Below are 26397 nucleotides of genomic sequence, written 5' to 3' on the forward strand. Positions count from 1 at the left end.
GTCATACATGGACTGAGAGATCCCTCGGGTTCCCTGGTAAGGTCCAAGCCAGGCATCCTGGGGATCATCAGAGCCCATTTTTCAGACATCCTTCGGAAGAAGCCGTTGGATCTGAGGAGAGCCAAGGAATTTCTTGATGGGACTCCACTTGAGGTGGGGTCTGACCCCCTAGACTCCTTGGTGGAAGAGATCTCAGTGGCCGAAATTGAGCAGGCTATTGACTCGTTGTCTCTAAAGAAGTCGCCGGGGCCTGATGGGTTCACGGCAGAATTTTATAAAGCCTTTAAGAGCCTTTTGGCTCCTCGTCTGAGGGAGGTGTTCAGTGAGTGTTTGGCATCTGGTCTGCTCCCTCCCTCGATGAGAAGGTCGGCCTTGATCCTTCTGTCCAAGGGGAAGGATCCGTCCGTGGTTGAGAATTGGCGTCCTATCGCCCTTCTCTCCACGGATAGAAAGATTCTGGCAAAGATTTTGTTTACGCGTATGTCTGCTGTTGCGGGCAAGCTGCTGTCTGCCTCCCAGCACTGCACAGTTCCCGGCCGTAGCACCTTTAGTGCAGTCCTTAACGTCCGGGAGGCTGTGGAGAGGTGCAGGGCAACGGGTGATGGGTGGTATCTGCTGGCATTAGATCAGGCGAAAGCTTTTGATCGGGTAGACCACGAGTATCTCTGGCTTCTCCTGGGTAGATACGGCCTGCCTGATCGATTTATTGATTGGCTCAGGACTTTGTACAGAGCGGCCGAGAGCTTCCCTCTGGTCAATGGTTGGGTGGGTCCTACCTTTCCGGTGGACTCTGGTGTTAGGCAGGGCTGTCCGCTGAGTCCCCTGCTCTATGTCTTTGCAGTCGACCCCTTCGTAAGAAGGCTAGACTGTGGGCAGCTGAGGGGGGTCCTGATGGAGCCCGGCAGTGGCCCGGATAAGGCGGTGAAGGTGGTGGCCTACGCAGACTACGTCACGGTGGTGGTGGCTAGCCGAGAGGAGGCCCATTTTGTGGAAACACAGATTGGAGGCTACTCCGAGGCGTCTGGTTCGTTGGTCAACTGGGACAAGAGTGAAGCTCTCTGGTTGGGAAGGGAGGGTGAGCAGTTCGCCCTCCCGGACGTTTTTCTCCCACCCCGACCAGAAGTTAAGATCTTAGGCATTTATTTCGGCCAGGGTGATTATCCCAAGCTAAATTGGGAGCGCAGGTTGGTAAGTGCCACCCAGAAAGTCAACGCCTGGAAAGGCTGGAAGCTGTCATTGAGGGAAAGGGTGAGCCTGGTTAAAACCTATTTGCTTCCCGAGTTCCTCTATGTCAGCTACGCATGTCTGTTGCCAGAGTCACTCTATGAGCGGGTCTGCGGTCTGTTTTTCCTGCTTCTGTGGGGAAACAGACTGAACCTGATAAAAAGGGAGGTCACGTATCGACGGAGAGGGGAGGGCGGGTTGGACATGATCAACCCCACGGTTTTCTTTACTGTGGTGTTCCTGAAGTTCAATCTGCAATCCATTTTTGTGGACGAGCCCTCTCTGTGGGAACGTTCGTGTAAGAATTGGTTCCTGGTGTTCCTGAGCAGGTGGGGGGGGGGCGGCCGCCCGGGTGACCTTCGGAGGTCTCATGGGTACCTCCCCGCCTATGTCCCAACCGCCCTGAAGGTACTAAGGCGGTGGAGGATAACGGCCTTAGAGGTAGGCTCCCTGGGCCGGCGAGAGCTGTACCAGAGGGTCATGGCCTCGGACGTTTTGAGACCACTGGCCTTAAGGGACTGTCCAGACAGGGTTCTCAGGGAGGGACTAGCCCTCCTGAATTCTAAGAGAATTCCTGCCAAGTTCTGGGATCTCGCATGGAGGGCGTTCCATGGACGACTCTATGTGAGATCGAACTTGAAGTACCGGAGCCCAGAGGACAGAGGCTGTCCTCGCCCTGAGTGTGGTGGGGTACTAGAGACCATGGACCACTTTTTGGTCGAGTGCCCTTTCAACTTGGGGGTTCTGGGGGAGGTTGGAGATGCCATTGGCTATCCCCGTCTCCGGGCCCTTGCCTATTCTGAGAGGGTGTACGGTGATTTCAGAGCCCGGAGGGGTTTTGTGTTATCATCACTGTTTTTAGTTAGTGTCATATGCCTTTACTACACTTGGCACGCTCGGTGTTTAGTGTCCACTAGGGGCAAGTTCCTGCCCATGCATGAGGTGGCGGGTGATATCATTCGGGAATTGGGTAAGGTGAGGTTTCTTGAGGGGGAAAGAATGGGTAGGGAAAGGTGTGCTAGGTTGTGGAGAGGGTTCTCTTTCCGGCCACCTTGATGATCTCCCCCTTCTTTTCCTTAGGTGGGGGTCTGTCTGTCCTTTCACCCCTTTTTTTTAGCTTTTGGGCAACTTAAAAACATGGTATGCACCGTCAGTTTCGTTACGTTTCTGCCTATACGGGGTATGTAATATAAATGTATATAGTTTGAATAATGATTAGGAATTATTATTTTTTTCTTCCCAGATGATCATGGGATTAAGGATCGTCTGATATGGATAGTTTGAATAGATCCTGTCTCTCCAAAAGCATTTATGCAAGTTGTTCTTTAGTTCTTTTTTTTGCTCAAGTATGAGTTTTTCTTAAGTTCTTGATTATGTAGCAGTTTTATTTTAATAAAAATGTACACCTATATAGCTAACTATCTTGCTCGTTTTAAATAGAGCTTGCTGTCAGAGTTAGGAGATTGTGCGTGCTGTCTGCGTGCTCTGAACCCAGTATACACCGCTATATCCACCTATATAGCTAACTATCTTGCTCGTTTTAAAGAGAGCTTGCAGTCAGTGTTAGGAGATTGTGCTTGCTGTCTGCGTGCTCTGAACCCAGTATACAACGCTATTTCCACCTATATAGCTAACTATCTTGCTCGTTTTAAATAGAGCTTGCTGTCAGAGTTAGGAGATTGTGCGTGCTGTCTGCGTGCTCTGAACCCAGTATAAACCGTTATATCCACCTATATAGCTAACTATCTTGCGCGTTTTAAATAGAGCTTGCAGTCAGTGTTAGGAGATTGTGCGTGCTGTCTGCGTGCTCTGAACCCAGTATACACCGCTATATACACCTACATAGCTCTTCTCTATTTGAGCCATCTGCCATCTGCAGGAGTTAGTGGAAGTTGTGTGTGCCTCCAGCACAATATAAACTACCCAATTGCTGGTTTTCCCAACTCCCTTCAGGCCATTACCATGTCTGGAAGGCCAGCAAGGAGAGGCAGACAGGTGCGAGCCGATAAAAGAGGGCAAGCAGGCTCTGTGTCTAGAGACAACAGTGCTGGTCGTGGACGCGGTGCATCGTCATCATCAGCACGTGGCTATGGGACACGCTTGTCCTTCTTTTCGGCAGCTGGACATGTTGAGCCGCAACATGCCTACGACTTGGTAGAGTGGATGACCAAGCCCTCTTCATCCTCCTCATCGTCTCTCACCCAGGCTCAGGGTACTAGCAAAGCAGCTGTCAACGCATCATCTTCCCTCCTCTCAATGTCCTCATCAGTGACTCCTTCCCTAGACCCACCACATCCTCCTGAGGAGTCTCCTGAACTCTTTGAGCACAGTGTTGGGTACATGCTCCAGGAGGATGCCCAGTGTTTTGTAGGCTCTGATGATGATACTCAGCTAGAGAAAGGCAGTAGCATGAATGCAGAGAGAGGGGATGCTCAAGAAGGACAGCAATCTGGCAGTCATGTTCCACAAGCTGCAGCATACTGCCAGGTTTGCTCCAGCGATGAAGAGGGAGGGGATGATGAGGGCACTGACTCCACGTGGGTGCCTGGTAGGAGAGAGGAGGAGGAGAAGGAGGCACATGTCCAACGAGGCAGGATGCCCTCCGGGGGCCAGCTTAGGGGCAGCACACTGACTGAATCACACCGCAGAGCTCCGCCTGTGCAGGGCGCTGCCTCTGCGCGTTATTCTAAAAGTTCTTTGGTGTGGGCCTTTTTTGAGACATATGCATCAGATCGCACCTCTGCTATTTGCAACATATGTCTCAAGCGTATCTCGCGTGGCCAAAACATCAGCCGCTTGGGCACCACATGCTTGACCAGACATATGTTGACCTGCCATGCAGCTCGTTGGCAAGCATACCTCAAAGACCCACACCAAAGAACAAAGCAGACCTCTCCTTGCTCCTCATCAGCTGGGATCTCCAACCCCACTAGACCTTCAGTCCTCTCTGAAACCTGCTCTGAGAGGAATGAAGGCGTAGAATTAGGTGTGTCACAGCCAATTGCTTCCGGGCACTCTGCTAGCAGTACACCCACGTCCTATTATCGCAGGCAAATGTCCCTGCCCCAGCTGCTGGACCGGCGAAAGAAGTTCACTCCCAGCCATCCATATGCCCAGCGGTTGAATGCTAGCTTGGCTCCTCTTTGCCCTCATCTTCAGAAACATGTTGCATCCAAAGTTGAAAACTACTTCCTGCTAAATACAATTCTGGATTGAACCCCACTGTATGCTGGAATGCACTTAAAGCGTGTCTCAGAGGTCTCCTTATTACACTAGGGGCACATGAGAAAAAGGAACGCAATGCTACCACCACGAAAATAGTAGAACAGCTACGCTCTCTTGAAAGTGCACACAAAGCCAAGCCCTCACCACTCCTACATGAAAAACTACAGAATATCAGACTAAAACTAAGCGAACACTTACACTCAAACTTTGACTTATCTTTGAAAAGGTTAAAACTACATTTTTATGCACACCATAACAAACCAGGAGCCTGCCTTGCAAAGCAGCTCAAATGCCGCCTAATGCCTACCAAAATCTCATACCTCACATCCACTAACCACACTCGCCCCAATAATCCCAAAGACATAGCCTATTGATTCAGTTAATTCTATGCCAACTTATACAACTTAGCCATGAAGCCCCCTCTCCCACATCAACTGATATAGCACAATTCCTAGACCAATTACAACTGCCATCTCTATCTCCTGATCAAATACATTCCATTTCTCAGCCCTTCACGGTCTCAGAACTGGAAAATGCAATAGCCTCCCTTCCACTTCATAAAGCCTCTGGACCCCGATGGCTTTAGCAATGAGTATTACAAATAATTCTCTACATTGCTAGCCCCATATCTCTGCAACTCATTCAATCACACACTCTCCACAGGTTCAATACCTTTGGAAGCCCTTGAAGCAATCACCACAAATTCCCAAACCAGGCAAACCAACTGACGATCCGGCTAGCTATAGACCAATTTCTTTATTAAATACTGACACAAAGCTATACGCTAAGCTCCTAGCCTCACGTATTTCCGATATCATCCCTCACTTGTTCCACCCAGACCAGGTGGGTTTTGTTAACGGAAAGGCAGGCATCTGATGGCACCCACAGATATATTGATTTGTTGCAATGGGTTGAACAGCACCGAACATCTTCTCTGTTCATCGCTCTAGATGCAGAGAAGGCATTCGATAGAGTAGACTGGAATTACCTGAAAGCAGTCCTAATAAAATCTGGCTTCTCTGGCCTTATACTGAATGCTATATTAGCTTTATACTTTTCTCACAGCGCTAGAGTCATAAATTCCGGTATTCTCTCAGATCCCTTCCACATATACAATGGTACTCGTCAAGGCTGCCCCCTATCCCCATTAATTTTCACTCTTATCATGAAACCTCTAGCACACTCCATTCGTTCAAACCCTTCAATTTCTGGCATTGAGATTGGGAAGAGCAACCATACAATCGGTCTTTATGCAGACGATGTGATCGTCTCTATTACCAACCCCACATTGTCTCTCCCCCACCTTCATCAAACCCTGGACCTTTTCAGCAAAGCATCTTTATACAAAATCAACTACTCTAAATCCTGTATGATTGAAGTTAATATCGATACTAGCACCAAGTGTAGCATTGCTCAACTCACCTCTTTTTCATGGGCCCCAGACTCCACTCTCTATTATCTAGGTATACACTTGACTACTCCTACTTCCTGCCTACTTTTCCTTAATTTTTCACACCTAGTTACCAATCTACAGAAAACTATACAAAATGTAAGAAATGTGCAAGAATCATGGGAGGGACGTATCGCACTTACTAAAATGTACCCCCTACCTCATATATACTATACCTATTCTGAACTTTACCTATCCCCTTCCTACAATCACAGATCAACAAACTTCAACCTATCCTGACCTCTTTCATATGGAATGGGAAACACCCCAGAATTAAAAGATCCACCCTTTGTTCACCGACATCTGCTGGTGGAATGGGAGCTCCTAACATCTCAGCATACTTCCAAGCAACCATTTTAGATCAAACCAAATACTGGTGGAAAGCAGATACTCAAAACCCATGGTTACAAATTGAAGCAGTCATGGGAACTCATCTTAAACTGAACCTTAGTGCACTACTCTTGCAACATCATGCAAAGCCAAGCTATCTTTCCACAGTCAATGCAACTCTTAAAACATAGCGAGCAATCTTGCAACAGCTAGGTGGCATACCCCTCCAGATACTGCAAGACATACCTCTCAAGACTCTACAAACAATCCTACCTGATATCCCAATCTCCCCCTTTCAGCAACTACAAATGACCTACCACATTCCATCCAGAGACTTTTTTGTCTACCTCAGAATCCGCTCTGCGCTCTCACAGGTAATCTGGTGAAAAATCCTTTTTGGCTCCTACTACAAATTCTACAATGCAGAGCGTACTTGTCTAAAGGGCATCTCATATATCTACAAGCTACTCACCAACCCAGTTCAGGATATCAAATCTGCTTCTATACTGAAATGGGAAGACCTTCTCAAATGTAATTACACCCACCAGCAATGGCTCAGCTCCCTCAGAAGGCCACTAAAATTCTCCCGATGTATCATCCACTGAGAAAGGGTACAAAAAAGCCTACATTAATGGTGCCTTACACCATCTAAGTTGGCAAAAATATACCCAAACACATTCGACTCCTGTTGGAGAACTTGTAGCCACTCTAACACAACAATACATATTTGGTGGTCTTGTCCCAAAATGAAAACCTTTTGGGCTGCCCTTACGAAACTCCTTTCCTCCATCCTATCAACTCCTATGTCAGTGTCTTCACATTTGATTCTTTTGGGTTTAGGCTTTAAATACCTGGCCCCTGGCCACTTACCTCATTCTAACTTGCGTCCTTAATGCTACCAGGTTGACAATTACCAGAAAATTGAAATCTCCCGAGCCCCCCAACACTCACAGAAGTGATTCAATTGCTTAACAACCATTGTCTCATTGAATTCATGTATGCCAGGACCCACTTGTTAGTCCCCGCATTCCTAAGCACATGGAATCCCTGGTTAGTACACCCTAAATGTATACCCCTACCTCAAACTCCTATGCTTGTAACACAACTCTAAGCTATGGATACCCAAGGGGAACACCTGCTCTATCGCTACTCTCACTGATCTGTGGCCCTAGATGTTATAGGCCACACATCATGGTTATATTGTTATTTTTTCAGTCACAAAAGAACGACTGTTGCATCACAGATGACTGTAACTAGCCGCATTGTTTTAATCTTGTAGTGCTACCCATATGATCAGTTTCATATTCTTTCTGTATTACCAATATTTGGCAAACCTTTTTATATCAAACACATGGTAACATGGAGGTTGGATGTGTTGTCTCTCCCTCAGGACACAGTATGTTCCCAGATAGGGTGTCTGGTGGTAGGAAAATGCCTTTCACCTCCTATTATGATATAGCACTGCCAATGTTTTACTTTGTCTGTTCTTTTCTATTATGTTCTGTATTTTATGATAAAACCCAATAAAACTTTTGAAACAAAAAAATTAAATTACCTTAATACAGTCCTTCTGCAGGACCTGAATAATGGCAGAACAGGTCTCTGGGCTAATGATCCCCAGAGCCTGGGGGGGAGATGCCTGTCGTGAACTTGAGATCCTGAAGGCTTCTCCCTGTTGCCAAGTACCGCAATGTGGCATCTAGCCTCTGCTCCGGAGTGATGGCTTGCCACATACAGGTATCCAGCCTGCTGATATAAGGGGTCAGCAAAGCCAGCAGACGGTGAAAAACCATCTCATCCTGAGATGGTTCCTGAAATCCTCAGGATTATTCTTACAGATCTTACGAAACAAAGGCATATGCGAGAATTGGCCATGCTGGCGCAGCCAATTCTTTGTCCATGAACTCCTCCTTGTCCTGTTCATGGATCGGGCTTGGGTCAAAGTATTAACCCCAACACCAAGCACCCACACAGCATGAACTTGAGAACGAGTATGTCCACGCACCATGGCTTCAAAACAGTCAAACAAACAAACTTAACCGAACGCACTGCAGAACAGCAAGGCGTGTGAAGAGCGACCTGAAGAACAGGAACGAGCGTACCAGAATGGCCCGATATACAGGTACGAACTGACCAACATGCACTGGAAACCAGATAAAAACCTCACAAGCCCAAACTGAACCGCAGAAAACGATCAAAATAAGCTGAAGTCTGAAAAGCGTGAATCGTCTCTAACCAAACTTCTACTTACACGAGATGAACACGAGATTAGCAGAAGGAGCCCAAAGGGTGGCGTACTGGGGCTTGAACTTCCTTTTTCTAGTCCCGTCGCTGTACATCACCGCGGTCGAAACTGGCAGACTTTTGGAGTGATCGTGTGTGGGTAAGTCCCTTAGTTTGAAAGTCCGGCGGACCTCCGCTGCAAAGTCCATCATACCTAGTCCTTAGAAAAGTCAGATCATGTGTACGTGGCATAACAGTACCCCAAAATATATAAAAATATTAAAAGTTTATTAATAAAGGATAAAAATGTTCACATGTGCATGTATATCAGAGACATAAAAAGACACACAAAGGATGCCAAACAATCTAATCCTCCTCTCAGTGTTAGTTCTTTTTAGCCCCACATTGGTGGAGAGTAACCAGTTGCTTTAATTTCAACTCAGTTACAGTTTTGCAAGGAGTAACCTGCTTCTTCAGGAAAAGTTTCAGCAAAAACACTGAAATATGGAATAATACAGACATCAGTTTCAGTTTCTATTTGATCAATGAATATACTGATTCAGTAAGGCCTCATTCAGACAAGGCGGATCCGCTTGCATGGAGTCCGCCTCTGTCCGCCGGCTCAGTGGGAGACCTCTGTTGATCTCCGCTGAGCTGACGGATGACAGGTCCTTGTCTGCTCACTGAGCGGGATGGGGCTTGTCGAGCGCCGCTGGATTCTATGGAGAGATCGCATGAAAAACGGACAGCATGTCTGTTTTCATCAGATCTCACCCAATCCGTTCCGCCAGTGACGGATCCAGACGTAGGGCCATCCATGTGCTTTTGTCGGATTGGACCGGGTCGGATGTCAGCGGACATGTCACCACTGACATCCGTCACTCCATAGAATAGCTTGGAGTGCCCGTTCAGGTCCGCCGTCAAAACTGACAGACGGACCTGAACGGTCCGACGGTGTGAAAGGGGCCTTACTATTATCACATACCTCAAGATTTGTCCAGTCACTGTCACCCCAGCGATGCCATGGGACAGTCCTCAACATTCTCCAGAGGAATACCAAGTCCTTGTACAGTTGAAGCTAGGTGTCTGCAAAAGTATCATATAAAAATCATGATAACATATGTGGCTGACAGTGCAGCAAACAGTATACACAATATTGTGCTTTAGATTCATGGGGGAAGAAATCTGATAATGATGTGGAACCCCTATGTTTACAAACTACACCTCTGTTAAAGACTGCTAATGTTGAGAACTCCAGGTCTCAGACATATCTGACTGCTCCTTATCCCTCTGCTCCTCCCCACCAGGACCATACTCCTCTCATCGGTTGATGCCAGCTTGCAGAAGGAAAGATGCTGCTGGGAAGGGCATGATAGAAGATGCCGTTCTGCTGCAGGGGTGGTGGTGTTGCATTATTGGTGGAAAGACTACAATTCCTAAGAGGCAATGGAACATAAGGGAGGAGCAGTTGGTGGAAGAGTGTGGACCTCTGTGACAGTATGTCTGGGGTCTCACCTGGAAGCATAGCCTGTGTGTCAGCTGTCACCATCACTAAGCAGTGCATAGCCTCTGCTGCTCTGTTGTTTCTGACCTGCCTGAGGGAAGGACAAGCAAGATGGCTCATTATCACCATCTTAATCCACTGTTCGCCTGAGCTCGAGCCAAAAATCCATGAGGGGCCCCTCCTATATCTGCAACTAATTCTGGGTTGCAGGATTGGTGAGAGGGTTATTAACCCATTGTCTACATTGTGTGGCAGGAACTGAGTCTTTCAAAAATAATTTGCCATACTCTCATTACATACTCTAATACTCATCACAAGTAGTTTTGTTTTTTCTGGCCCGGTAAAGTCCTGCAGGCAGCCTTGGGCCTAGCACAGCCACCCCAGTGCAATAGTGGCTATTATAGCTTATTGCCTTTTGTAAATCAACTTGGGGATATGCATGTATTGCAGAAATGTTCTGAGTATATGTATGGTGAGCTAGAGATAGGTAGTGGGTATAATGCTCCCTGGGGTAAGCAACTCTTTCAGACAGATACCAATCCACTGATACAGTGCCAACCAGTGGTGTGTTTCTTGTGCTGTATACATGGCTATATACAGGTGCTGTACAGTGTTCCAAAAATAAATGTTTAAAAAGCTTCCAAAACAACCTAGCAGTGTCCCAGAACTAACTCCACAATCACAGTCCTAACTTTAAAGCTGTCCAAGCCTAATGCTTATCAACCTCCATGTACACAGTTTTACAGCTTGAACCAAACTTTAGCTCCAACAGACATAACCTGTCTGCTTCCCAGGCTGTAGAGCACTAACTGTGTGTCCCAGGGAAGTTGCCAAAAAGGAAGAGGTGCAAAACCCAAAGTGAATAGAAGATTAGAGGTCTCGAAAGGTGTATGACTGGAGCATGGGAGTTGTGTAAATCCCAAACAGTACATTTCTAGACTTCCAGACATCCTGTAAGATACTCTGCTACAGTATATACAGTGTATGTTGTGAAGCTCCAGCTTATTGTTTTCTGAAAAGGCTGGCGTTCTCTGGGGTATGGTAGATCTGGATCAGGGTCTGGAGCTTGGAGACTTTGAAGAGATTTTGCTTGATATGAGGTCTCCAATCCTGTGTCCAGGACTTACTGGTTGTGTAAGTGTGCACGCTCGTTATAAGCAAGGACCTGGCCATAGCTCGGAGCCCCCATCAGTAGACAGTTAAGAGACTGCACTCCATGTTTGAGAGATACCTTACCTACAGGACTGAGAAAGTTGGGACAGCAGAGTGAATCTAGGAGACTAGGAGAGCTGAAGCAACTAGGTAAGTCCAGGGGGTGGAGAGAGACTATGAGTCTCAGAGGACTGAGGAAGAACCTAAGGAGTCAACAGAACCATTAATGAGAGGCCAGGAGTGGGCCTGTGTAGCAGGGTGCTGTAGTCTACAAGGCTGAATGAGCCATGTCTGAGGGTCCTTTGCCAAGAGCAACAATGGTTCTGAGGAGACATGTCAAATGTCTCCTCAGCATTGTACATTGCGCATTTCCTGTCAATTCCTACATTGTACATTTCCTGTCAACTTTTTTTCTTATGAAAATTCCCCTGCTTGGGTGATTAAAGGGGTTGTAAACTCTTGCGGTTTTGCACCTCAATGCACTCTATGCATTGAGGTGAAAAACCTCTTGTAGTGCACCAGCACCCCAGAGCCCCCTCCCTTTTACTTACCTGAGCCTGAACTTTCCTGTGACAGGGACGAGCACACTTGCTCCAGCCCGTGTCTTGGGTCCTGATTGGATAGATTGATAGCAGCACAGCCATTGGCTCCTGCTGCTGTCAATCAAATCCAATGACACGGGAGCCGGGGAAGAAGCTGAGTCCTGCTGTCTGTGTCAATGGATGCAGCAGCAGGACACGGGAGCGCACCTTTACGGGTGCCCCGAGAGATCGCTTCTACAACGGGGCATTCGAGAAGAGGAGGAGCCAGGAGCGCCGCCGAGGCACCCCAGAAGAGGATGATCAGGGGCCACTGTGCAAAACCAACTGCACAGAGGAAGTAAGTATGACATGTTTGTTATTAAAAAAAAAAAAACACACTAAGGTTTAGTTATCCTTTAAGTAAGTATGTAAATAGAGTTGTGACTAAGCTATACAGGAGTGTGTAACTAAAACCTCTGAATTTAATGCTAAATTTTAGAAATACATTTTTGGGGTAATTGGTAAAGGTGATGGGAAAACTTAGTTTGCTAGTCAGGGTGAAGACTTTAAACATACCGTATTTTCCATTTGGCAACTATTAACTACAATATATGTGTATATTTTAATTTATTGATATATTTTTTATGGTTAAGTTTTAGGTTACTGTTCAAAGCCACAGCAAAGTAATGAAAATGAGGAACTAGAAGGTCAGTGGAATGAGGAAACTTTTCCACCTGGGAAGGTGGCAACTTACATTTGTCACCAAGGATACAGCCAAACTAGTCCTATTAAAAAGGCCTGCATTGAAGGTGAATGGATAACTATTTCTAAAGGACAATGCATTAAAGGTAAGGCTTCAAAAATATTAAATATGACATTCATCCAGAATTCACCCAAAAAACAAAATGTCACTGGGCAACATTCACCTTAGACATAATTTAATTGAATGTTAATATATCCAACATGCTTTTCTTTTAGCCTTCATTCACACTGAACAGGAGTTTGAAATCATGCAGGTTCATCTGAACTCACACGATTTCAAACCCACATTTCAGTGCAAGTTCGGGGGCGATTTGAAAGGCATCTGTGTGGGTTCATGCACAGATGTCTATTGAAATAGCCCCTGAAGTAACCAAAAGTAGTGCATGATCTACTTTTGTTAAAACGCATGCCAAATCGTGCCAATGTGAACGCGGCTTAATCTACTTATAGATGAGCTGCGCAGAACATAAAAATCAATCAACATTTATACAAAATTATTCTTTGTGTCTTCTCTATTCAGTCGGGCAACAAATGATTAATAATTCAAAAAGTGCATATACAATAGTACAAAAACAAAAAATATATAAAAGTTTGTGTCTCTTCAGTGTTAATTCATGTGCAAACATCACTTTGTCAGAAACAAGTATATGCTCACCTTCCTATGAAGTATGAATGAAAAATTTGTATCACCACAGAGTAGTACTGTGGATACTTTTAAAATACTCTGTGCTACATCCTATAATTTGAGACAGAAATGCATGACCATAGAGTAATTGATATATAAAAATTGTATTTATTATACATAGAAAAAAACATTAAAAAATATCAACATTAGAAAAAGTCAGTATAACAATGTTGAATAATTTATAATGTACATAGCTATAGAAAATAGCATAGACAACTTGGAGGTGAAGAACCACTCATTCTATAATCAAGTTTTTGGATTCCAAAGATAAGCTATGTAACAGATTATGATGATAATAATATCCTGGGCTCTACATGTTACGCGCCTTGTGCTTCTTCAGGAGAATCAACAGACTTAGTGAACTTAACGATATTGCACAAACAGTAATCCCAGTGTAAACTGCAGAAGGGTAATGTTTAAACATGTAAGCAGAAGGTAATTGGTGATCTTGACAACACCAGGTGTGTCAGGGAGAATCACCCATTGAGGTAACTGATGTATACCAAAGGGACTGTCAGGGTACTAGAACAAATCTCTCAGGGATAACAAAGCACTAAAAAGGTTCCTGGGTAAGGAACCACTGGACAAAAGAGCCTCCAGCAGAGATATACAATCCCAAATGTTTTTTTTTTATATATATATATATCAATTACCCTATGGTCGTGCCTAAAAAAGTCCAAGCCTTCTATTCCAAATTTTCTTCCTATGAAGTATGTATGAGTAGGGAGCAGAGTAGAGAAGGCTAGACCCTGTGTGATATTTTTATTTCTGCATGTGTCCCTGTTTAAGATTTGTACTCACTTCCTGCTTGTAAATACTTTTGTAAGCCTTTAAAAATAGAGGGGAGGGGAACACCTGAGCCCTGGATAACAGTCAAAACTAGATTAAACTAAAAATTGGGTGCTTTTGTAGGAGCTACTCATTAAAACAGGCCCCAAGGAGGTGCTGATAAAGTAGGTCTTATAAAACTTTTTTCCATATTTTTCCCCATAGGGTTAGGTAGATGGTCCCTTCTTCCCAGCTAACCTGGTATTAAGGGTCCTTTGAACCCCCTTAGCAGTACACTTTTTTTGCAGATATGAAAAAGTAGACAAATAAGCAGAGTGTTAGTGGCCTCCATTCACAAAATCAGATCGCATGTAATATTTAGACATACCTCCCAACCGTCCCTGATTCGCTGATTCGCCAGGGCCATCCTGGGATTTGATGTATGTCTGTAGAATATATGAATATTCTCTCGATATTATTTAACTTATATTGATGAGAAGAGTTCCAAGAAAGTCCTTATGTAAAAACTCAAAAATGGATTTAATAATAAAATAGCAAAAATATTACAAGAGCAATATTAAAATACAGAATGTAAAAATGATATCAATAATGTAGTTATATTCTTGAAATGAAGAATGTGTATATAATCAAAGGTGAGTCTTTGTAAGAAGCTAATGGTAGCTTCCCTGGTGTCTAGCAGTCTGATTTCCAAAGTCTTTGTTCATCTCCTTTTTCCTAAATTCAGCCCCACCTTCTCCTAAAAAGAGCTGGTTTTGTCTTAGGCCGCGTACACACGCGGGGACTGTTCACCGAAACTGTCCGCTGAAACCAAGTTTCAGCGGACAGTCCGCTCGTGTGTGGGCTTTCAGCGTACAGTTTCAGCGAACAGTCCGCTGAACAAGGTTTTTCGGAAATTCCGAAAAACTGTCCGCTGAAACCTTGTTTCAGCGGACAGTCCCCGCGTGTGTAGGCTTGTTCGTCAAACAAAGTTGCGCGCATGCTCAGAAAGGATTTTCACGCCGAAAGTTATAATGCAGTGTATAGGACGTCGTATTTTTCGTCCCGTCGTACGTGCCGTTCACGTCATCGCGCACGGTTTCAGCAAACTGTTCGTACGTCGTGTGTGGCCATGTCCGTCCATGCTAATTTTGAGCGGACTGTTTGCCGAAACTGTTTGACGGACAAAGTTGGGCGAACAGTCCCCGCGTGTGTACGCGGCCTTATAGTTCCACAAACTCTAGTGACAAATGTATTTCAGCCTAACTCCCCCCTCCCTTACTGAGGAGCTATTGAAATACAATACCATCCCTATTCACAGCTGTATTGGCATTCCATAAGAACCTAGGGGATGGACAAGAGAAGAGCTGAACTACAAGTCCCATGAGGCATAGCAAGACTCTGACAGCCACAAGCATGACACCCAGAGGCAAAGGCATGATGGGACTTGTAGTTGTGTAACAGCTGGAGGTCCGCTAATTGCATATCTCAGTTATACAATATAACTCTATCTACATCAATTAATGTTACAGAAATCAATATTTACTGTATATATTATATTAAATGAAAGGCCCTTTTCTTATGAATATCCTAATCAAGAAATATTACAGTATAAAAAACTAATATTCTTAACTCAAACCTGTACACCTTAAATAAAAGTCAGCAGCTACAAATACTGCAGCTGCTGACTTTTAATAATCGGACACTTACCTGTTCCAGAGTCCAGCGATGTGCGCGGGGCGGTGGGTAGGGCGAAGCTCCGCTCGTTCCCCCCTAGGGTTGCCACCTTTTCTTCAAGTCAAACCCGAACACTTCAGCGTCGCACAGCAATTTTGTTTCATAGTATGCATAGATAAACTATGCATAGATGTTGCTAATAAAGAACATTTCTAATCATATGAAGTTAATCACAAGAGTCCCCCTTTACATCAGAGTCCACAGAATTCCCCCTTTACATCAGAGTCCACAGAGTTCCCCTTTTACATCTGAACTTGCAAAGTTCCCTTTCACTGTAAGGGGGAACTCTGCAGACTCTGATGTAAAGGAGAACTCTGGGGACTCTAAGGGATAAGGGATGCTCTGGTGTACAAAGAGGACTCTGATATAATAAGTTCTCTGAGAACCCTGATTTACCTTAGTGTACTCACTTAGAGGAAGAAGAGAGAAGGGGGGAGACAGTCCAGTCTGAATAATGTGTCCAGGTCTCAGACAAGCTGAAACCCAGATGCATGATTCCAAACCCGAACTGTCCGGGTGAATCCCGAACAGGTGGCAACTGTATTCCCCCCTCCGCTTGGCAGCGCCGGCATTGCAACCGTGGGCTGCGCCGCGATTGGCCACGCAGTCATTTGGGACCTGTCACATGTCCCAGGTGACTGACATGAGGGAGGGGGCAGAACTGAGCCCTTCTTGCGCCGAGGGGAAATTATGTCACCAGCCCAGGCACTGAAGGAGGCAGACTATGAGGGACCCCCTAGCAACAGGCATTTAGGAGGCAAGTTTAAAAAAAAAATATTTCCATATTTTTTTTTTTTTTTAGGAATTGTAATCTTTTTTGTGTGCAACACCACTTTAAGAAATGTGAAACCTTATCCCATTTGCGATGGGGGGGGGGGGGGGGCTAATTACTACCATATGTAAACTCTCCAATGAGAAGCACAGACTGTAAAATCGTATTTGTTACTTTTCCAAATATAGAAGAGATAAATATATATAATGCAATTATAATTTCAAGATCTTTCAAACTTGTTAGTATTGTTAATATGCAAATATAAAGGAAAGCTTCTAACATTTCCCTCTCAAAATGATTGATTAAGCAATCTCAATCATTTTCAAATTTTCATCCATTCACATCAGTTGCATCATATTCAAACATGCTTTTTAGATCTTAAGATATGTGATTTTAATGTATCTATAAATTTTGATTCTATATAAAGGAAAAGTAAACTTGGTAAATCTTATGTTTCATAAACCATACAATTATGTTTACCCTTATTATTCTCTTTTACCAAATAATCACTCCTTAATAATTAATTCATAAATAAAACACTGTCATACAATGCTTTGAGGTATGGATGTCACTTTCCCTCCAAATCATGTTTAGCATAAATCTATAATCCATACAACCTTTCAAATAACCTTGTCAAAAACTAAACATAAAATATGTTTTCTAACTTCAATTCAATCATATATGTGAAATGATTTAAAAAAATACATATTACAATCTAAACCTGTCCTAACTCCACTGAATGAACTTTGGTAAAAATGTACTCTTATCTTAACTGATGTTTCCGCTAACTGAAGTAACTCTATTGTAAAAAGGTTTAATGCTTTCAACACTGAAAGTACACATGTGATTATAAAAGTAAATGTGTAAAAAAAATAAAAAATCTCATCTTGATATGATAAACACATCACGTCTCATTAAAATGTATATACAATAACTGCAATCAGTGGCGGCTGGTGACGTTTTAGGATGGTGGGGGGGGGCGCCAGACACCGACCTTCCTTTTTGACCCCTCCCACTTGGTGAAAATGGGCGTGGTTTCAGTGAAATAGTGGGCGTGGCTCTAAGGTGATGTGGTTAGTGTCCGAGATGAACAATGGATGGAGGGAGAGGGAGAGAGGGATGGAGGGGCAGCAGGCCCAGATCCTACACAACAATAGAAATATGTGTATTCTAGAAAGTTTAACAATCAGCAGATAAAGATATTCCAAAAACCTGGTGTTAGCACTTCAATAATCCTGGCACCATGGTTGTTATGGTGTCAGGTTGATTGAAGCGCATTATTTCTATTATTACATTGTAATACAAAATGAAATCATTCAACTCACCGTAATGCAGAATCAGTAGGAGCCCTGAGGGTGTCACTAGCCACGTCGCCTGCCACCAGATGCCATCCTTACATCAGGTGCCCCCAGCGGAGGCCCTCCTTACATGCAGCCTGTGTCACATAAAATGCAGCCTGTGTCACCACCAAATTGCAGCAGCATGTGTCACCACCAAATTGCAACAGCATGTGTGACCACCAAATTGCAACAGCATGTGTCACCACCAAATACAGCAGCCTGCCTGTGTCACATCAAACCCCGCCTCCCCCATTACTTACCTTGCTGTGTGTTGTCCTCTCCAGCGGTCTTCCACAGCGATGATGGAGAGGTCCACTCCGCTCATACTTCCGGCTTCCTCTCTCCTAAGCGCAATTGGAGAGAGAAAACAGGAAGTGATATCAAACTCAGATGTCAAACCACCCGGCCATAGTAATACATACTACAAGCGCTGGGCGGAAGCTACTCAGAGCTTCAGAAAGCGCCACAAGGCTGGCTAAGCGCCCGCAAATGAAGCACCACATCTGCAATCTCATGATTGCATAGACATGACACTTCCCATAAGTGCACTGTGTCCGGCATCCGAACTCAGTGCACTTAAAGCGGAGTTCCACCCTAAAGTGAAACTTCCGCTGATCGGAACCCTCCCCCTCTCCGGTGTCAGAATTGGCACCTTTCAGGGGGGGAGCGGGTGCAGATACGTGTCAAAGACAGGTATTTACACCCACTTCCGGGCATAGACTCCCACGGGAGTCTATGCCTCTTCCTGTCCCTGCGCGCTGTCTGCTGGCACACACACGGGTCCCAGAGACAGCGCGGACAATTCCTATTGCGCTGCGCGACTCGCGCATGCGCAGTAGGGAACCGGGAAGTGAAGCCGCAGCGCTTCACTTCCTGCGCATGTGCGGGAGTGACGTAAGTGCGGCTCCATCGAATGACAGCGCCGGAGCAGCGAGACCCACAAGAAGATGGAGGCTCCGTATACAAGAGGACAGCGGTGACTAGTGATGGCCGAAAGGTTCGCCTGGCGGTCGTTTTGCGGCGAATTTCGGCTGTTCGCGGTCCGCCCGTTCGGCAGACTATTGGCACCATTCACCCGGCGGACTTCCGTGTTTACTGTGTAAAAGAACTTTGACCTATAATGACACATCCATCATGGGGTACAGGACAGCCAATTGAGACATTACAGCACATGGACACTTGGACATTCCCCCTAACTTATATTATATTGCAGCTGCTGACTTTTAATAATCGGACACTTACCTGTTCCAGAGTCCAGCGATGTGCGCGGGGCGGTGGGTAGGGCGAAGCTCCGCTCGTTCCCCCCTAGGGTTGCCACCTTTTCTTCAAGTCAAACCCGAACACTTCAGCGTCGCACAGCAATTTTGTTTCATAGTATGCATAGATAAACTATGCATAGATGTTGCTAATAAAGAACATTTCTAATCATATGAAGTTAATCACAAGAGTCCCCCTTTACATCAGAGTCCACAGAATTCCCCCTTTACATCAGAGTCCACAGAGTTCCCCTTTTACATCTGAACTTGCAAAGTTCCCTTTCACTGTAAGGGGGAACTCTGCAGACTCTGATGTAAAGGAGAACTCTGGGGACTCTAAGGGATAAGGGATGCTCTGGTGTACAAAGAGGACTCTGATATAATAAGTTCTCTGAGAACCCTGATTTACCTTAGTGTACTCACTTAGAGGAAGAAGAGAGAAGGGGGGAGACAGTCCAGTCTGAATAATGTGTCCAGGTCTCAGACAAGCTGAAACCCAGATGCATGATTCCAAACCCGAACTGTCCGGGTGAATCCCGAACAGGTGGCAACTGTATTCCCCCCTCCGCTTGGCAGCGCCGGCATTGCAACCGTGGGCTGCGCCGCGATTGGCCACGCAGTCATTTGGGACCTGTCACATGTCCCAGGTGACTGACATGAGGGAGGGGGCAGAACTGAGCCCTTCTTGCGCCGAGGGGAAATTATGTCACCAGCCCAGGCACTGAAGGAGGCAGACTATGAGGGACCCCCTAGCAACAGGCATTTAGGAGGCAAGTTTAAAAAAAAAATATTTCCATATTTTTTTTTTTTTTTAGGAATTGTAATCTTTTTTGTGTGCAACACCACTTTAAGAAATGTGAAACCTTATCCCATTTGCGATGGGGGGGGGGGGGGGGGGCTAATTACTACCATATGTAAACTCTCCAATGAGAAGCACAGACTGTAAAATCGTATTTGTTACTTTTCCAAATATAGAAGAAATAAATATATATAATGCAATTATAATTTCAAGATCTTTCAAACTTGTTAGTATTGTTAATATGCAAATATAAAGGAAAGCTTCTAACATTTCCCTCTCAAAATGATTGATTAAGCAATCTCAATCATTTTCTAATTTTCATCCATTCACATCAGTTGCATCATATTCAAACATGCTTTTTAGATCTTAAGATATGTGATTTTAATGTATCTATAAATTTTGATTCTATATAAAGGAAAAGTAAACTTGGTAAATCTTATGTTTCATAAACCATACAATTATGTTTACCCTTATTATTCTCTTTTACCAAATAATCACTCCTTAATAATTAATTCATAAATAAAACACTGTCATACAATGCTTTGAGGTATGGATGTCTCTTTCCCTCCAAATCATGTTTAGCATAAATCTATAATCCATACAACCTTTCAAATAACCTTGTCAAAAACTAAACATAAAATATGTTTTCTAACTTCAATTCAATCATATATGTGAAATGATTTAAAAAAATACATATTACAATCTAAACCTGTCCTAACTCCACTGAATGAACTTTGGTAAAAATGTACTCTTATCTTAACTGATGTTTCCGCTAACTGAAGTAACTCTATTGTAAAAAGGTTTAATGCTTTCAACACTGAAAGTACACATGTGATTATAAAAGTAAATGTGTAAAAAAAATAAAAAATCTCATCTTGATATGATAAACACATCACGTCGCATTAAAATGTATATACAATAACTGCAATCAGTGGCGGCTGGTGACGTTTTAGGATGGTGAGGGGGGGCGCCAGACACCGACCTTCCTTTTTGACCCCTCCCACTTGGTGAAAATGGGCGTGGTTTCAGTGAAATAGTGGGCGTGGCTCTAAGGTGATGTGGTTAGTGTCCGAGATGAACAATGGATGGAGGGAGAGGGAGAGAGGGATGGAGGGGCAGCAGGCCCAGATCCTACACAACAATAGAAATATGTGTATTCTAGAAAGTTTAACAATCAGCAGATAAAGATATTCCAAAAACCTGGTGTTAGCACTTCAATAATCCTGGCACCATGGTTGTTATGGTGTCAGGTTGATTGAAGCGCATTATTTCTATTATTACATTGTAATACAAAATGAAATCATTCAACTCACCGTAATGCAGAATCAGTAGGAGCCCTGAGGGTGTCACTAGCCACGTCGCCTGCCACCAGATGCCATCCTTACATCAGGTGCCTCCAGCGGAGGCCCTCCTTACATGCAGCCTGTGTCACATAAAATGCAGCCTGTGTCACCACCAAATTGCAGCAGCATGTGTCACCACCAAATTGCAACAGCATGTGTGACCACCAAATTGCAACAGCATGTGTCACCACCAAATACAGCAGCCTGCCTGTGTCACATCAAACCCCGCCTCCCCCATTACTTACCTTGCTGTGTGTTGTCCTCTCCAGCGGTCTTCCACAGCGATGATGGAGAGGTCCACTCCGCTCATACTTCCGGCTTCCTCTCTCCTAAGCGCAATTGGAGAGAGAAAACAGGAAGTGATATCAAACTCAGATGTCAAACCACCCGGCCATAGTAATACATACTACAAGCGCTGGGCGGAAGCTACTCAGAGCTTCAGAAAGCGCCACAAGGCTGGCTAAGTGCCCGCAAATGAAGCACCACATCTGCAATCTCATGATTGCATAGACATGACACTTCCCATAAGTGCACTGTGTCCGGCATCCGAACACAGTGCACTTAAAGCGGAGTTCCACCCTAAAGTGAAACTTCCGCTGATCGGAACCCTCCCCCTCTCCGGTGTCAGAATTGGCACCTTTCAGGGGGGGAGCGGGTGCAGATACGTGTCAAAGACAGGTATTTACACCCACTTCCGGGCATAGACTCCCACGGGAGTCTATGCCTCTTCCTGTCCCTGCGCGCTGTCTGCTGGCACACACACGGGTCCCAGAGACAGCGCGGACAATTCCTATTGCGCTGCGCGACTCGCGCATGCGCAGTAGGGAACCGGGAAGTGAAGCCGCAGCGCTTCACTTCCTGATTCCCTCACCTAGAATGGTGGCGGCAGCAGCCGAGAGCCAAGCGATCGATCGGCCTCGCCTGCCAGCATCTCTGGACCCCGGGACAGGTGAGTGTCCATTTATTAAAAGTCAGCAGCTACAGTATTTGTAGCTGCTGGCTTTTAATATTTTTTTCCACAGTGCAATCCCGCTTTAAGGACCTTTTTTTGTATTTTTTTTTAAAGGGCCAGCTTAAAAAATATATATATATTTTGACATTTCTTTTGTGACTGCCTGGAGCGGGAGTGGCGCCTAGGCACCCTCTTTGGATGGGCCGCCACTGACTGCAATATATGTGATGGATAAATTATTTCATCAGTAGTCAAAAGTCTAGTTACCCTCTTATGAGAGCTTTAACATTTCTTGTCTTTTTATTCTTCCTGCACTCTGTAAAGTTGGAAAAAGTTTATTGAACATGAAAAAACAATAATTATGACGAATGAAACTCTTGTGTCAAATCTTCTCCCAGAATAGATAGATATTCTTAAAGTGGTTGTAAACCCTTACAAACCACTTTGACCTACAGGTAAGCCTAGATTAAGGCTTACCTGTAGGTCCAAGAAATATCGCCTAAACCTACATGGTTTAGGAGATATTTGCCAAAACACAGGCACCGCTGTCTACGGCGCATGCGCCGTAGACAGCGGCACGCAGACGCACCGAGTGCGCCACTGTCAACGACGATATGCCGCTAGTGGCGGCTCCCATGCGCATGTGCGGGAGTGACGTAAGTGCGGCTCCATCGAATGACAGCGCCGGAGCAGCGAGACCCACAAGAAGATGGAGGCTCCGTATACAAGAGGACAGCGGTGACTAGTGATGGCCGAAAGGTTCGCCTGGTGGTCGTTTTGCGGCGAATTTCGGCTGTTCGCGGTCCGCCCGTTCGGCAGACTATTGGCACCATTCACCCGGCGGACTTCCGTGTTTACTGTGTAAAAGAACTTTGACCTATAATGACACATCCATCATGGGGTACAGGACAGCCAATTGAGACATTACAGCACATGGACACTTGGACATTCCCCCTAACTTATAAATACACCCGATCCGGCGGCCATTTTACATTCTTTCTTCTGTCACTATAGGGAGAGGTTGCTGTGTGGAGCAGGGAGAGATTGCAGTGACCCAAATCGCTAGCTATTTGGTACACAAAAGTTCTTTTCAGGACTGGTATAGGTGTTAGGTGTAGTTCAGGATAGGCAGTGCTGTGCTAGTGATTGTTGCAGCAGCCTGAGTGTCTTTTGTCAGTTTAGAGAAAGGGACAGGACGGTGTGTGCTGCAGGGACAGCCAGTTTAGTCATTAGCTGTTGCTATCAGGTCCACAAAAGTGCTATTCCAGTTATTGTTCCAGTAGCCTCTGTTTTGTCAGTTTATATAGGGACAGGCAGGAAGCAGTGTGTGAGGCAGTGAGAGTCAGTTTAATCAGTAGCTGTTACTATTAGTTCCACAAAGGTTCTTTTCAGGACTGGTATGGTAATAGGCTTGTACACGTATAATATTCTTTCTTCCAAATATAGAAAGAATATTATACTTGACTGTTGCCCTTCTGCTGCAGTCTGCTAATCAGTCACACACAACCTAATTGTTCCACAAAGGTCCTTATAAGGACTGGTAATAACCTGGTGTAGGGTGCTATAGTACATAGGGTTGAGTGAGGTACAGTCTGCCATTCTATAAGGACTGGTATAGGTCGACAATACATAGGGTTGAGGTGCACTACTGCTGAGCGCTGCCCTATACTGCAGCAGTCCTTCATTGGTATAGGGACTGACGTACAGTCTGCTAATCACTCACACACAACCTAATTGTTCCACAAAGGTCCTTATAAGGACTGGTAAGGTATAGGGTACTACAGTACATAGGGTTGAGTGAGGTACAGTCTGCCATTCTATAAGGACTGGTATAGGTCCACAATACATAGGGTTGAGGTGCACTACTGCTGACCGCTGCCCTATACTGCAGCAGTCCTTCATCGGTATAGGGACTGACGTACAGTCTGCTAATCACTCACACACAACCTAATTGTTCCACAAAGGTCCTTATAAGGACTGGTAAGGTATAGGGTACTACAGTACATAGGGTTGAGTGAGGTACAGTCTGCCATTCTATAAGGACTGGTATAGGTCCACAATACATAGGGTTGAGGTGCACTACTGCTGACCATTGCCCTATACTGCAGCAGTCCTTCATCAGTATAGGGACTGAGAGTTTCAGATGGCAACGCTATTGTCAGCAGCGGACACGTTAAAAAAAGCCCACACTGCAGAGCCACGTGCCGGTGACCTAGGAGCGCCAGATGTGACCGTACATGGTCGATGACTCGCTCCTGATACATTTGCAGTCTGCTTTGTCCCTCCTGCGATTGCCCGACGCAATGGAACTCAACCTTCTATATGCTTGATAGACTGCTCCAGCAGGAACGTGCAGTTAACGTCTACCTGTATGAACTCTGCGGCAGAACAGGTTCTGGGGAGCTGGTTTTTTTTCACCACACCAGTGGCTGCTCATGCGCGACACATGCAGACTTCTGCACCCATTTGAGGAGATCACCAAACTGGTCAGTCGCAGCCATGGCGCCATCAGTGACATGGTACCTTATGCCTTCTTTATGGAGCGTGCATTGCGTTGTGTCATTGATCAAGTTGTGGAGGAGCAGGAGCGGGAAGATGAGGAAGTCGCAATGCTGGATTAATTCCTAGGGGGGGCTACTCTATCTGTGACAAGTCAACAACAGGAGTCTGAGGAGGATGGTGCTGGGGCGGATGAGGAGGAGCAAGAAGAGCATGCTTTAAACCTTTCTGGGATCCCTGTTGTGCGTGGATGGGGAGAGGAGAAGGAAGAGGACGACATTATCCTGGATGATGAGCAGGAGCCAGGCCACCACACCGCTTCCAGTTTAGTGCAAATGGGGGCCTTCATGCTCCAGTGTTTTAATAGGGACCCCCTTATAAAAAGCATAAGGGTCAAGGACCAGTACTGGGTGGCAACGTACTTAGACCCCCGGTACAAACACAAAATGGCGGAAATGTTACCGCCGTCACAGAGGGCTGGCAGAATGGAGCACTTCCAGGCCTTGCTTTGAGAAATGCTGCATTCTGCTTTTGCGTGCGCTGGCAGAGGAGCAATTCCCACTCCCAGAGAAGGAGTTGCGTGTACCAATCCAACAGCGCCTGCAAGAAGAGGCCGGTTTGAAGATGTGTTGGTGACTTCGGATATGAGGTCATTCTTTCAGCCGACCCATCGACAGGTGTAATCCGGATCCAGCATCAGGGAACGCCTAGACCTTCAGGTGTCCGACTACATCGGGTTAACGGCCGATGTGGACGCTCTGAGGAGTGATGAACCCATGGACTACTGGGTAGGCAGGCTTGACCTCTGGCCAGAGCACAGAGACCTTCTTTCTTCATTTGGCTCACTTCCTTGTCCAAAAAAAGCACACCATACTATATGCCCGTACCCTCCTCTTTGAAGAGGTTGAGCGGTGTCATATTTCTACTGGTGCTGCTTATTATGAGGGGCTCCCACCATCCCTGTGCTGTGCTGACATCCTCCTTGGGCTGTACCTCTGCTGTGCATATTATGAGGGGCTCCCACCATCCCTATGCTGTGCTGACTTCCTCCTGGGGCTGTACCTCTGCTGTGCATATTTTGAGGTGCTCCCACCATCCCTGTGCTATGCTCATTATGAGGGGCTCCCACCATCCCTGTGCTGACTTCCTCCTGGGGCTGCTTATTATGAGGGGCTCCCACCATCCCTGTGCTATGCTGACATCCTCCTGGGGCTGCTTATTATGAGGGGCTCCCACCATCCCTGTGCTGTGCTGACTTCCTCCTGGGGCTGTACCTCTTCTGTGCATATTTTGAGGTGCTCCCACCATCCCTGTGCTATGCTCATTATGAGGGGCTCCCACCATCCCTGTGCTGTGCTGACTTCCTCCTGGGGCTGCTTACGGTGCAGGTGTCAGTGCTGTATATCACGGTACTGATGTCAGTACTCTCTATCACGGTGCTGCTGTCAGTGCTGTATATCACGGTGCTGGTGTTAGTGCTTTATGTCACGCTGCTGATGTCAGTGCTCTGTCATGGTGCTGCTGTCAGTGCTGTATATCACGGTGCTGGTGTCAGATGACTCTATCGCGGTGCAGGTGTCATTGCTGTATGTCACGCTGCTGATGTCAGTGCTCTCTGTCACGGTGCTGCTGTCAGTGCTGTATATCACGGTGCTGGTGTGAGTGCTTTATGTCACGCTGCTGATGTCAGTGCTCTCTATCATGGTGCTGCTGTCAGTGCTGTATATCACGGTGCTGGTGTGAGTGCTTTATGTCACGCTGCTGATGTCAGTGCTCTCTGTCATGGTGCTATGGTGTTATGTCATTGGCCATGTGGTGGGACTATGTTTGCACAGCTATTAATTATTTTGTGGCTGCA

General features: G+C 45.6%; 1 protein-coding gene across 4 annotated transcripts in view; it reads left to right on the forward strand.

The window, feature by feature from the left end:
• The window catches only part of LOC143928076 (coagulation factor XIII B chain-like), a 1173165-nt gene that overhangs the window by 178194 nt on the left and 968574 nt on the right, over window positions 1-26397 (forward strand). For 3 of the 4 annotated variants that reach the window (XM_077452688.1, XM_077452689.1, XM_077452690.1), the window contains exon 3: window positions 12283-12477. The exons of the other annotated variant lie outside the window; for it this stretch is intronic. In XM_077452688.1, coding sequence (XP_077308814.1) covers window positions 12283-12477 — 195 coding nt within the window. The remainder of the gene's footprint in view (window positions 1-12282; window positions 12478-26397) is intronic. 4 annotated transcript variants of the gene reach the window in all.

Source organism: Lithobates pipiens, unplaced genomic scaffold (genome assembly GCF_037356315.1).
Source record: "Lithobates pipiens isolate NorthernLeopardFrog02 unplaced genomic scaffold, aLitPip1_a1.2 Scaffold_23, whole genome shotgun sequence".
Taxonomy (NCBI): domain Eukaryota; kingdom Metazoa; phylum Chordata; class Amphibia; order Anura; family Ranidae; genus Lithobates; species Lithobates pipiens.